Source organism: Convolutriloba macropyga, chromosome 4 (assembly GCF_964194025.1).
Source record: "Convolutriloba macropyga chromosome 4, txConMacr16.3, whole genome shotgun sequence".
NCBI lineage: Eukaryota > Metazoa > Xenacoelomorpha > Acoela > Convolutidae > Convolutriloba > Convolutriloba macropyga.
In genome coordinates this window covers 54,194,466-54,207,825 of record NC_134471.1, presented here as the reverse complement: position 1 = coordinate 54,207,825, position 13,360 = coordinate 54,194,466, and the positions used below count along the sequence as shown (strand labels likewise).

The 13,360-nt window shown below is 39.6% G+C and overlaps 1 protein-coding gene across 1 annotated transcript; it reads left to right on the top strand.

Annotated features, from left to right (window-relative positions):
* Positions 1–1,050: 1,050 nt before the first annotated feature.
* Positions 1,051–4,734, top strand: LOC142338103 (uncharacterized). The gene has a single exon (XM_075387735.1). It carries the CDS (start codon positions 1,051–1,053, stop codon positions 4,732–4,734), a length of 3,684 nt encoding a protein of 1,227 aa, XP_075243850.1.
* The last annotated feature ends 8,626 nt before the right edge of the window (positions 4,735–13,360 follow it).

Genomic DNA, 13,360 nt, shown 5'->3' with positions numbered 1-13,360 from the left:
ACCCAGACTGGACGAACCAAACACTTTTGTGAGCTTTTCATTCTTCTTGAGGAGACTGGTACAAACATTCAGGCTTCACAACTTTGAAGCTGACCTCAAGTCTTCAGCCGTCCTGAGAATGGCCAGAGACAAACTGAACGCTACCATGATAATCAGATGGAATCAACACACAAGAAGCCAAGCCTTGCTGCAACCTAACCTTACCCACTTTGCTGATTGGATAGACTCCTACGCAGAGGCGAGTGAGGACATCTCCCCACAACGGAACCAGAGAACCAGAGTGAACAGTTCTTCTAGAAGGGGGCCACCAGATGTGTCATGTCAACTCTGCTCACAAAACCACAACCTTGGTCAATGTCCCGAATACTTGGAAAAGTCAGTGTATGACCGACAGTGTTGTGTGAGAAGGTTCAATCTCTGCCCCAACTGTCTAAGAGGTCATGAAAAGGGTCTCTGTCAATCAAAAACAAGGTGCCTTGTGGACAGATGCAATGGCTTCCATCACTCAACACTCCATAGGACAGATGCAAGGCAGATGCAACAATATGCAAAACCAAATGGGAACTGGAACCAAAACTCACAAAATAACTTCAGACCCCAAACCAACCAAAACCAGTCAAACTATGGACGTAACTTTAACAATGAAAACCAAAAGCAGCAGACGAGTTCAAACTACAACCAACAGAGTCGAACTCAAAACAGATATGGTGGATCTAACAGCAGTACTTCACACAGGGGCAACAACAGACAGCAGAGTAGCAATCAACGCACTGTGGCTCAGCAGCAGGCAACTACTCCGCAACAAAAATACACCTGCAGCAACCAGCAGAACACTTCTTGGATCAGACCGCAGATTCAGTTGCAGGCAAAACCAGTAACACTTTTCAACAGAGATCTTTGCATTGAAACCTACACATTGCTGGACAGTGGCAGTGACAATACTCAAAAACACAGAAGGTTGCTGATGCACTTCAAGTTCAACAACCAAAAGACATAACCCTACCACTAGCTTCACTTCATGGTGAACACTCAGTCAAAACAGCAGATGTCATGATCGGCATAGGAGCTTTGTACAGCAGTTGTCCTGTGATCAGAATCCCTGTGTACGCAACAGCAATGGACGAGTTTCGCATGCCAAGAGTTCAAATTGAAAGGTTGAATGAGATCTGCAGAGACCATTCTCACCTCCAGAGCATAAGATTTCCAACAATCAGGGACAACCGGATCGGAATACTGATTGGAGCAGACGCATTCACAGCAACAGTTCTCAGACAGTTCACAACGGGACCCACTGGTACACCATACGGAGTCAACACTCTGCTTGGCTGGACACTGACAGGGCCCATTCCTCAGAGATACACACAGAAGAGGGTCGGACAGTCAAACAGCACAAACATAACACTTTTCAATCATATCAAGAGACGACAAGACGATCCAGATGAAGATCTTCTCCAGCTCTTCTGGACAATTGAAGGAGTGAACTTCAATCAGTGTTCTTCAAAGGGACAGTCTTTAGATGACAAGGAGGCGGTGTCCATCATCAATGATACCATAAGACGCATTGGTGACAGATTCCAGATTGGACTTCCATGGAAGAAAGACATCACACTATCTAACAACTACTTCATGGCCAAAGTTCAGTGGCACGCTCTGCAGCAGAGGTTGGAGAGGGACACAAACTTGAGAGACCGCTATGAGGAAACAATCAAAAAAGATTTGGATAAAAACTACATCACAACTGCAGACCCCAGTTGCAGACACTCTGTCTGGTACCTTCCCCATCACCCAGTGATCAACAAACAGAAACCGGACAAAATCCGCAGAGTCACAAACGCTGCTTCCAAATATAAGGGATTCTCACTCAATGATGCATTGCTGACAGGGCCGGATCTACTCTGCAACCTGCATGGCCTTCTTCTCCGCTTCAGACAGTACTCTGTGGCAATGACAGCGGACATCGAGGCAATGTTCATGCAGATTGGCATCCAACCAAAAGACCAAGATTATCTCCGTTTTCTCTGGACAGAGGATGGCAATGAAAAGATCTTCAATTACAATCGACTCATTTTTGGAGCCACACGCTCACCTTCTTGTGCGATATTTGTTCTGCAGAAGTGTGCAAATGACCACAAACAAGAACATCCAGAGGCCTACACATCAATCATGCAGCAGTTCTACATGGATGATTTCATGCAGACCTACCCTTACCCTTCTGAAGAGGAGGCCCGCAGAAGTGCAGAGGAAATCAAAACTGTTTTACATACAGGAGGATTCAATCTGACGACGTTCTTGAGCAACAGACCAGCCGCATTAGAAAACCTACTGGAAGAAGACAAGGCGGAAAAGAAAGCCCAAAGAATCCTTGGTCAGACGTGGGACCCCAAAACTGACAAGTTGATGTTTGCAAAACCGAAGTTTCTCTACACAGGACAACAGATGACTCAAAGAAAGGTTCTTTCAATGGCAGCTTCTCTGTTCGATCCAATCGGACTGATATCACCCTTTGCCATCAGAATTAGATTCAGCCTCCAAAGAATCATTAAAGAGGGAAGAAACTGGGATCAACCTGTGTCAGAATGCTACCAACAGGAACTACAGGAGTGGATGGATGAGTTCGACAACATGACTTCAATTGAAATTCCTAGATGCTTGATTCCCAGCACCAATGGAACCCATCAACTTCACACGTTCACTGATGCCTCAATGAGTGCAATTGCTGCCATAGTTTATGTGAGGACAACGAACGCCGATGGATCTTCCACATCCCGATATGTGATCAGTAAAACAAAAGTGGCACCGATCAAGCAGTTGAGCATTCCAAAACTGGAATTGGAAGCTGCAACACTTGGAGCAGAGCTAGCTGGATTCTGTGAGAGCCAGATGATAACTACAATAAGTTCAAAACACTTTTGGACAGACAGCACCGCTACACTTGGTTGGATCCAATCCAAGCAAAGACAGAAAATGTACATTGCCAACAGATTAACCAAAATTCACGAGAATTCCAACCAAGAGAATTGGAGACACATCACTGGAAAGATGAATCCCGCTGACCATGGAACACGAGGCCTCACCCCATCAGACATACCAAAGCTGTGGCTCCAACCACCGGACTTTCTGAGCAAACCTCAAGACTCTTGGAATTTTGCCGAGGACAGTGATCCCCACATATGCGCCACACAAGCGACACAACTTCAGACGCCGGTCATTGAGGTTGACAAATTTTCAACATGGAGTCGACTGCTCAACTCTACTAGAAGGGTGTTCCAGGCAATAAGACGCTTCAGGGCAAAAGTTCGAACTAGAAGACAAAACGAATCACCTGAGACATCCAACACTAACATTTTTGCATCAGATGAGAACAGGGCAAGGAACTACATCATCAAAATATCCCAAAACGAGTTGTTCTCAGGAACAATTTCTGCACTGTTGAAGGGAGGCAATCTTGAGAAAGGAGACAAGCTGATGCCCTTCACACCCTTTCTAGATGAAGACGGACTCTTGAGGCTAGGAGGAAGACTCAACAAGGCACCTCTAACCTACAATGCAAAACATCCGCTTCTTCTCCATAGCAGGAGCAAAATTGCAAGACTGTTGATTGAAAAGGCGCACCATGACTGTGGCCATCAGGGTGTGGAACAAGTGAAGGCTCACCTGCAACAAACTTTCTTGATGATTGGATTGAGAAAAGTGCTGCGAAGTCTGGGGAAATACTGTTTCATTTGCAGACGATGGAGGGCAGACAATGTGAGACCGAAGATGGCCGATCTTCCTGAATTCAGATTTCCAGATGCAAACAAGCAGTACCCTTTCGTCAACACAGGAATGGACATGTTTGGACCTTTCTACATTGAGGACAAGAGAGAGGGCACCCAGATGCACTACGTCTGCTTGTTCACATGCCTGGTCACCAGAGATGTCCACCTAGAAGTATGCCATGACCTCTCAACTGATTGTCTTCTCATGACAATCCGCAGATTTGTCTCACGACGTGGATACCCTGACCTCATTGTTAGTGACAATGGCAAAAACTTCACTGGAGCCAACCAAGCAATGAAGTTAAAGTTCCAGAGAAGCTACAAGCCAGACAATGAGTACATCAGACTGCAATTGGCTCAACAGAACATTCAGTGGACTTTCAACCCTCCATTGGCACCACACTTCGGAGGAGTCTGGGAGAGGCTGATACAGACCGCGAAGAGGAGTCTACTAATAGTGCTGGGCAGTCGGAAACTAACACTCTCAGTTTTCCAGACAGTTGTGCCAGAGGCCGAGGCAATTTTGAACTCCAGGCCATTAACTCATGTGATCTGCAGCATCTCAGATGAGGGAACACTTACTCCGAATCACTTGCTCCTTCGCCGACCTCACATGTGTTTGAAACTTCTTGTGAACAGCAACCAGCGGTTCTCCACTAAGGACTTCAAGTTGACGCAGACACTACTTGATCACTACTGGAGCAGGTTGCTGAAGGAATATGTTCCTGAGCTCAACAAGAGAACGAAGTGGCAAAGATCACATGATGAGCTGGATGAAGGTGACATTGTGTGGGTGCTCAAGGAGTTCACACCCAGAGGCATCTGGCATCTTGGGAAGATTGTGAAAGCACACAGTGGTTCAGACGGGATAGCCAGGAGTTTCGAAATCCAGACGGCTACAGGAATGGTACAAAGACCAGCAGTAACCCTAAGCCGTGTGTTCCCACAATCGTCAGGTGCGCCGGAGGGTCACTGAAACAAGTTCATCGAAACACACACACACTCACACACACACACACACACACAAAACTCAATGTCGGAATGAAAACTTTTTGCTTTATTGTGTTTACATTTTCATATCAAATGCTTGCTTTTGTTGCCGGGAGTGTAAAGGAACCAAGTTCCTTTATATTTTATCTCCCCCCACACCCTCATTTTCCTCCCCCCACCTACACTTTCGTCCTCCAAAACCCTTTCATTTCATGATTTTCATTCCCCCAACCTATTTTCGTTGAAGCTTTTTATATGTTGATTTTATTGAAGAAGTCAGAAGTGGTTGACGTTCACTTTCAATATTATTTATAGTAAGGGATTTCCCGTTTTTGACCATAACTTGTGTGCCAATGGCGCGAATTATGATGTATTTATAGAGCTTGATTTGCTACCATAGTTGCGACTTTCAGAAATACAAATATTAATGAAAAGTTGTCTTGGTATGCCAGACTTAGGCCGAAGAACACAAACACTCGCAAAAGAACGCGCGCGAAGGACTTTAGGTTGACTGCTTTTTGACAACATGCCCGACGACAGTGCCTCTACCAGCAGAAGTCATGTGCAAAGCAGAGCAAGAAAATGCAACAGCCGAGTCAGAACGTGACCGCGTGATCGGAGAAGAACAATCAAAGACTTCTTGGAAGAATAATTGGCAAAAGGTGACCAATCGAAAGGCTTTATTTTTCATGTATCTCAGACTCGAAACGGAAGGTCATCGCGTCTTCATAACGAAACTCTCAGCAACCAATATGGATGAAAGATCAACAAAGGGCTTACGGCAGCTTCAAAATAAAACATGACAAAGTAAGAAACTTAGCTTTTGATCGATAATTGTTCTTAACACGCAAACATCAAAAACGTTGAACCCGGCCATAGAAAATTCTAGGGCCATCTGAAAAACCCTCTAAAATTGCAATTGAGGAGATCAAGAAGCCATCATTATTTGTGATGTTTTTATAGTAGCTTGCAAAATTCTGATACCAATTGAGAATTGTTGAAAGAAACAGTGGAAACGGAAAGTTTACATACGATTGCTATCAACCTCGAAAAATCCTAAACCAATTTCAAATAAACTCTTTTTGATCTGCATCGATTTCGACAATTAATCTTGATGCAACGCAATCAAATTGCTAATAACGGCCCATATTCGAAAGTGAGTTCGCTTGCCCGTAAGAAACCAGCAATGGGTCATCACTTTGGACTTAGTTGGAATTCAGATGACTGGAACAAATGCCCGACACAAGGAAAATCATGTAAAAATTGCAATTGCGGCAATGCTGAATAAATTATGGAAGTTTATCAAAAACCAGAGATTAAATCAACCCGGCCCTTTTTGGTTTAAACCTGGGGTCGATAATGAAGCGGCAGATCAAAAGAAACAAGATACAGACAAAGAAGTTAATCAGACTATTTCAAAAACTGATCTCGACTTAGAATCCAATTTTCCTTCGAATGATAAATGTTTTGCGAACGTTACATCGAAAGATCACTCAATCGCAAAAGAACACTTTAGTGTACTAATAAAAATAGGCAAAACAAAAATAACATTGTTATTGGATCCAGACAGTGTATGTACAGTTGTTAATGACGTTTTGACAAACGCGATAGTTGCAAACAACTAGTCATCGATGTTATTTGAAAATCCTCAAGCAGAACAGTTGAAAACTTTCTCAATCGAGACAAAAAATGGTGGACATAATACAAATATTAACTGAAAGTAACAACTGGATCGCAAATCCAGTTCAAATCAGTGGTTTTATTTGGAAACCGTTCAATCTTCATAAGAGCTTTGTTCCAATCGCTAGGCCTTCCTCTTCAAGGATTCAATTCTCTAAACACAGTTGATCAGTTACTTGAAGAAAAATGTCCAAACAAAAACCAATAGCATCTGATTTTCCAGGCAAGAATTAAAAAATTATATGCTGTTTGATGCCCAATTCATAAAATATTTACTCTCAACCAAGGAAAAGGATGTCGAGCTCCTAACAGATAACAAGAGAAAGCTACATCCGCTACATCGAAACAACTCATATCGCGAGGTCATATTCAAAATTTACAAATATGTCTTCAGCAAAAATTAATCTCTCCCATTGTTATTACAGTAAAGAAAGATAGGTCCGTACACTTGCACTCAACTCAAAAATTGTAAACAAATTGTTCCACAATAATAATCATCTGTTGCCTATCACCAATAATCTATTGAATTCTTGTTTGACTATTTTTCAGAAAAACGAGAACTACATTCTAAAAAAACTGAATTAAAAAGACGCGTGTATTCAACTGAATTAATAACCAAAAAGGTCACAATAATATAACTTTAATGTCATTTGTGGCATTACCAGCACTTAAAGACACTCACTTCACAAGCACTTACAGACTTACAAACGTCTCTATCGACTAACAGATATGCCTGCTGAAATTCATTATGTATTTTCATTAGGTTATACACTAATTGACCTCAAAACACTAACTGTTTTCTTGAAGATATCATAATTATCAGCGAAGAAGATCACGTTATACACGTTTGTGCTTGCTTTAAACAGTTAGACTGAGATCGTATAATCAAAATGGAATAATATGCAAACTCGAATATCAATTTCAATTGTTATACAAACTCACAAACTGTTTCATATCCAGAAGAATCCAAAACGGCAGCTATCTTAGAAACTAAAGCGCTTTTTTAAAAAAAAATACAAGCTTTTAGTGAACGTAAATGCTTTTAGTTGGTTATCCCTAATTAGAACATATGCCACCCGTTTCATGCCTAACTTCAAAAATCAGAAAATTTAGTTAAAATGACAAATTTCGCACACTTCAGAAGTTTTTAACATAAATTGCAAAAGCCAAGGAAAAAACTCACGTACGTCAATATAAAACTGGCGATGCGATTCAATTACGGTGCGTCTCGATTGATCTTAAGTGCTGCCTTAGAACAGGAAGGAACTACGAAGAGGGGGAGACCATAGCTGTTGAATCGGGATTTATAAAAAGCAATAAAGGACTTTACAGCGTCAATGAACCCAAATTATTGTGTGTTATCTGTTCAGTGGAGTTTTCTAAACAATATTAATTTGGCAAAAGTTTTAAAGTTACCCCAGATCATTGTGTACATTTGTCAATTATAAAAAAACAATTGTTCTAGCAAGTCGTAAAAAAATGTTGAAAAGATGAAAAGACTGACCTTTATGATTTTATTTCAAATGTAATCAAATCAAAAAGCAAGAAACATAAATTGATATGACAAGAAGTTCAAGATTCCAACAATTGCCCGCACTCGCAACCCAATTAAATCTTTGTTTAGGCCTCGCAATAATTTGTGACCTCAACCTCAAGACTCAAGTTGGGGAAAAAATTTTTTTTGCAAACAAGACTATCAATTAGCCATTCACAAACAGTTTAGACAATTTAAAGTAAATATGTAGAATAACTGCTGCAAAACTTCCAAAAAATCCAAAATTGCCAAATTCAAATTTTGCTTTCTTACTTTGACTGGCACACAACTAAGTTGTTTAAATTCAATTTTGCAACCGCTCTGCAAATCTAAAATATATAAATTTTTGCAATCCACAAGGCCCCCTAATAAGGCTTCAAAAAGTTATTTAACTACACCAAGCCGACAACCAAGAGTAACCTTCTACTCCCCCCAATCGCGAACACAAGTATCAATGCTGACCGCACAACGTCCTCCACCGGAAACAGAGATACCAATCAATCCCAAGAAAAGATATTGTATCTTGTGCGATAAAGTTTGGAAAAACAATTTTATAATTTACTCTCTTTCTCATCCAAGTCATTACTCAAACGCCAAGGCCATATGAAGAAGGGCTTCAATTACTAAGTGGAGCCTAACTGTTGAAAATCCAACTTCAAAATATGAATTCTGGTTTAGTTCTATAATTTTTCTTCATGTTACGTAAGAATGAAAGGAAAGGAACAAAATATATCATATAATGTACAACCCCAATCAATATAAACCTATTATATTAGTAGGCTAATTTCTTGGATATCTATAATTGAAATAACCCAAATTTATGTTCATTTCAACTTCAGAAAAAAAGTCAGACAGGTATGTTTCAATTAGTTGCTTTTGGTTTTGACGATGAGAGTAGTTTGATCTATATGTTTCATATTGGGGCTCGAGGTTCCATCCACTGGATTGATGAAATCCATTTTTGCAATTTGTAAGAAATAATGAAGAATTGATTTAAAGAGAAAAGTAAATGGTCATTTAAAAACGAATGGTTAAAACCATTATGCTCCCCATATTACTGGTCAGATAACCTATAGCCCCCATTCTTTTTTCTTAAAAAGAGGTCAATTAAAAAAAGCTTCTCTCCTTGTGATACCTCGGTCCGTGGGGTACTTATTTGAGAAGCAATTTTTGGTCAGAATTATCAGATTGGATTTACGATGCGATTCCACTCTTCAATGCTCAGCTTGAGATTGAAACTATTAAATATTTTTTGGAATTCGGATACCATTCCAAATTCGGTGTTTTGCTAGACAAGGTGAGGCAATTCCACCAACAGATTATCGGAGTTCAAAACAAGAGATTTTGGTGAGCAACTGAATTCAAGACGAGATTATAAGAGAATGAAATCAATAAGATTAATAAAGTGGGATGTGTGAACAGTTATGAATAAATGAGTTTATAGTCAGAGGCAAAACTAGGGGGGGGGGGTGGGTGAATGAATTCAAGTCTCTGATTATCATCCTGAAATTGCGGAGGTCATCAATTTAGTACATATTGCACAATCTATCTATCACATATATCACATATCCTTGGCTTCAACAAAATCTGAGAACAATAGTTATTAAATTGGAATTAAGCACATAAAATATTTAAAATACTTCCTGGTTTTATAAATAACGAAATATTGAATGAGAAACTGCGTATGATTGTGTAAAGCTGATTGTATAACATTAACAAAGCAAAACAAGCAAACGAGAAAGTATTCAAACATACTAAGTGTAAAAGCAATTGAGACACGTTTAACAATTAAAAAGAACCTACAAAAACATACAAACTTAATTTAAAAGGTGTGACGAATGAATGACAGTTTACAACAGGAACAAATGAAATGGAGTTGCTGTATTTAAAGTTAGAATAAATTGTCGGCGGAGAATGATATTTTTACCGGGTTTTCTTCGTCAAAGACACTCTTACTAATTTCATTTTCGTAGTATTAAAAAATTAATCAGGTGGAGAGCTGAGTAGGGGTCGAATGCGGAGATCTGTTGGGCTAACCACTGGTAAATCAAAGGTCGTATCATCAACTGGAAATTGTGAAGCTTCTCCTTAGATTACCGTCTCTATTACAGGTTTGTCGTTCTTGGCTTTTTCGGAGCAGGAGTAGTTTCTTGATCGCTTACTGAGCATATTGAGCTTTCGAATCCATAATAATCGGGAGTGCGGCGATTTCCCCTTCCCGTTGAAGTCGAGGGCGTTGGTATTGAGCAGGCAGCAGAAATGTTGGGGGTGGCCAAAATTTTACTATTACGTCCTGGCGTTACAGGTTGCTGTGGGTATGTATGTTTTCTACTACTCATAGCTTCCGAAATTTTACTATTATTAGACGAAACTCAGGATGTGTTGTCCGTTTACCTGTGTCTAATTTTTATTTCGCCCCGATACTTCTTCTTCAGCTCATTAGACCGGAAGGCTATTTTTCGTTTGAAGGATTTTTTGTAGGGCAAGGAACGTCTTTAGGCAAATTTCCAAATAGAGGAGTTTTTGTCTCTACTTTTGTGCCAAATTTGGCTATGTAGTTATTGCGTACTTTCACTTCTGGGGTTCCGGGGTCCTGGATTAAAGTGGTGTTAATTTGGAGGACGGTACTCCCCGGCGCCAAAGTATCCCACAGTCCTCTGAGATTTGAGTTCCAGTGAGGTCTTCGATCTTGGATTGCATTCATCAATTTGGTGTGCAGGATCAAACGTGATACCTACTTTTTTATCATTGTTGTACCGTCTACCCGCATCCACTTGGGCTCGGTTCATGGCCTCTTCTATGAAGATATCGCTCCTGTCTCCTGACAGCCATGCGTTGTTGTCAAGGTAGCCCTCAACAGGGACAATATCGGCGTTTAATTAGTGGTTCAGGATTTGTTCATATGTAAGATTTGACGATTGTGGAACTGTATTTATATTACTAAGTGGTGTGTTTCGCTTTCTGCTAAAGTTTGCATGGAAAAGTGTTACAGTTGTGCTTTTTTGTTTACTTATACTTAATTAATACACGAATGAATTTATTGAATATATTTTTTGTGAAACTATTGTGTTTTATAGCTAATTTTATGCAGCCTAAGCGTCATTCAATAGTTTGCATCAAACGTTCTACTGATCCAATGGCTCTCTGATTGTTTGCAGTTATTGTAATTATGTTAATATATTTTTTGTTTTTTAACTTTATTTCCTATTAAAAATCTAGCTGGATTTATTCTAATGTTGCGTGGGACTCCATGAATCTGAATGCATTCATCTAAAAATTTTAAAACACTAAGTCCTCTCGTTTTATTCAATACTTCTACGGGTGTTTAATTTTGTCTTTCCACTGGTAACCGTTCCACAAAAGACAATTTGAATTTTTTCACTAGGTTCTGAAGAATTTAGACGTCGTTTCCGCTTGGAAGCTAGAATGATTGGTTTAAGGTTCTCACCAAAATGCGTTCATTTTTTACAATTTAATGTCTTCTTCAAATTTTCCCGATGCATGTACGGCCAGATAGCGTATTGGCCTAGGGTTATTATTCCCCAGTTCCTCAGATATGTCAGACAAAGCGATTCTAAAGCTGCCTCCTGAATTGAATTGGGTGTACCAACCCTTTCGTACACACACAAGAGGTCTGACCTGACGTGAAGGTCGCGCCAGTAAGAATGCAAGTATGGTTATACGTCGTTACATCGCTGCTCATAATGTTGGAGGATAACTTCTTGTACTTCTGTCAACACGGCATCCCTACCGGTCAACACTGCGAGCAAACCTTTTCTGAAGAGTTGTGTTTTAGTGTTTTCAAACTCTTCCTCCTTGGAAAGCTCCAGACTGGAGGTCGTTGATCCTTCATTCGACAGTAGGGTTGAATTTACAGCTGAATCGGGCGTCGATCGAATTGTCACACGTCCAGCTGATCCGGCTGAGGTTTTAGAAGAAGTTTGAAGCACCCATATTGGAATTATTTTTGACGAGGAAGTGTGCAGCGTTTGCAGGATTAGAGAGATGCTATTGATTTGTGCGGAGAATTAAGGCATAATTCAACTTGGAGTGGTTTATTTGCTGAGTATTTGAGGCACTTGGGGGAATGTGTGTGATTTACCGCGTTAATTTGTTATGATTGACAGTTTGTGTGTAAGGAATTTATATAGAATGCCGCAATCAAGTAACAAATGCGTGTAATTGTCGCAAACGCAAATTCCTCAGCAAAATTGTATGTAAATATTGCTTTTGATTTGGTTGGCCAGAAATGAAATCTACCATCCTTTTTTTAGCACCTGGTATAAGTTTGATGTTAAAATCGAAAGGTAATGATCTATCCACCTCAACGGGTTTCCAAGTGTGGATTGTTATATGTATTTTCAGTTGCTTCTGCCACTTTATTTCTTATATGTTGCACTTGTGTTTCTAATTCTAGATGATTATGAAATTCTTTTGAAGAGGTGGTCAAAATGGGTGACATACATGATATTGATTAGGTATGAATTTACCTAAATAATGTACTGAACATAAATATGAACGACTAAGTGTTGGGAGAATTAAAATTGCTGCATTTGGATTCTACTACTTCTCTATATTGAGTCTCTATTGACTGTAAAATTGTATCCTAACCAATCAGTTTCTGTTTTAGCAATGTGGCACTTAGGAAGGTTAACCCTAAAGTTATCCTCATCAAATTCCTTTTAACATTTATAGACTAACTTTAGGAGGTCCTCTTTGTTACCAAGGCTAACAATAATGATATCGCATTGGAAACAACGTTTTCTTTCAAGTCCAAACATCGTGTAATCCATTTTTTTTGAAAGGCAGCCGGCATGTCTGTGAGAGCAAAAAATCCAGTAATGAAACGATATGTGCCTTTACCTTTACCACTAATAATATTAAAGTTGCCATGGCAGAAAGCTTCTGGGTCTAAATTTAGTTGACTGTAAGCGTATTTCAAATCCAATGTTGAAAAAAAAAATCAGTTTCACTTGGTGCGTTTATATTAATATTTTGTTGCATTGTGTCTATAAGACTGTCAATATTAGGCATTCTTTACTCTTTTTTTAAATTGTTTTTATAGGTTTTGGAATCTAATGCTAAGTTAACTGTTTTATCATTTCTAACGGTTATGACTCTTGGAGATACGAAGTTGTTATCAGAACAACTATTTAGTTTTATGTCGTGTTTTTCGTCTATCAAACTTTTAAGAGTTTTTTTTTACTTACTAAAGGTTGAAGTTCTACGGAGACCCGTCTTCTTTTTTGATGAGTGGCAGTGAAGTCTTAATGAAATGTAGATTTTACGGTGTGTATGTGAGATTTAACAATTATGGTGATGAGACCGGGAAAGTCAAGAACTGTTTGTTGTTTGATTGGACACTGATTTTGATCATTGTTTTTTGTTTTGAGTGAGT

Bases quoted from the DNA above. Each gene is read 5' to 3' on its own strand.
- LOC142338103 (XM_075387735.1), top strand. From the start codon at position 1,051: ATGATCGGCATAGGAGCTTTGTACAGCAGTTGTCCTGTGATCAGAATC.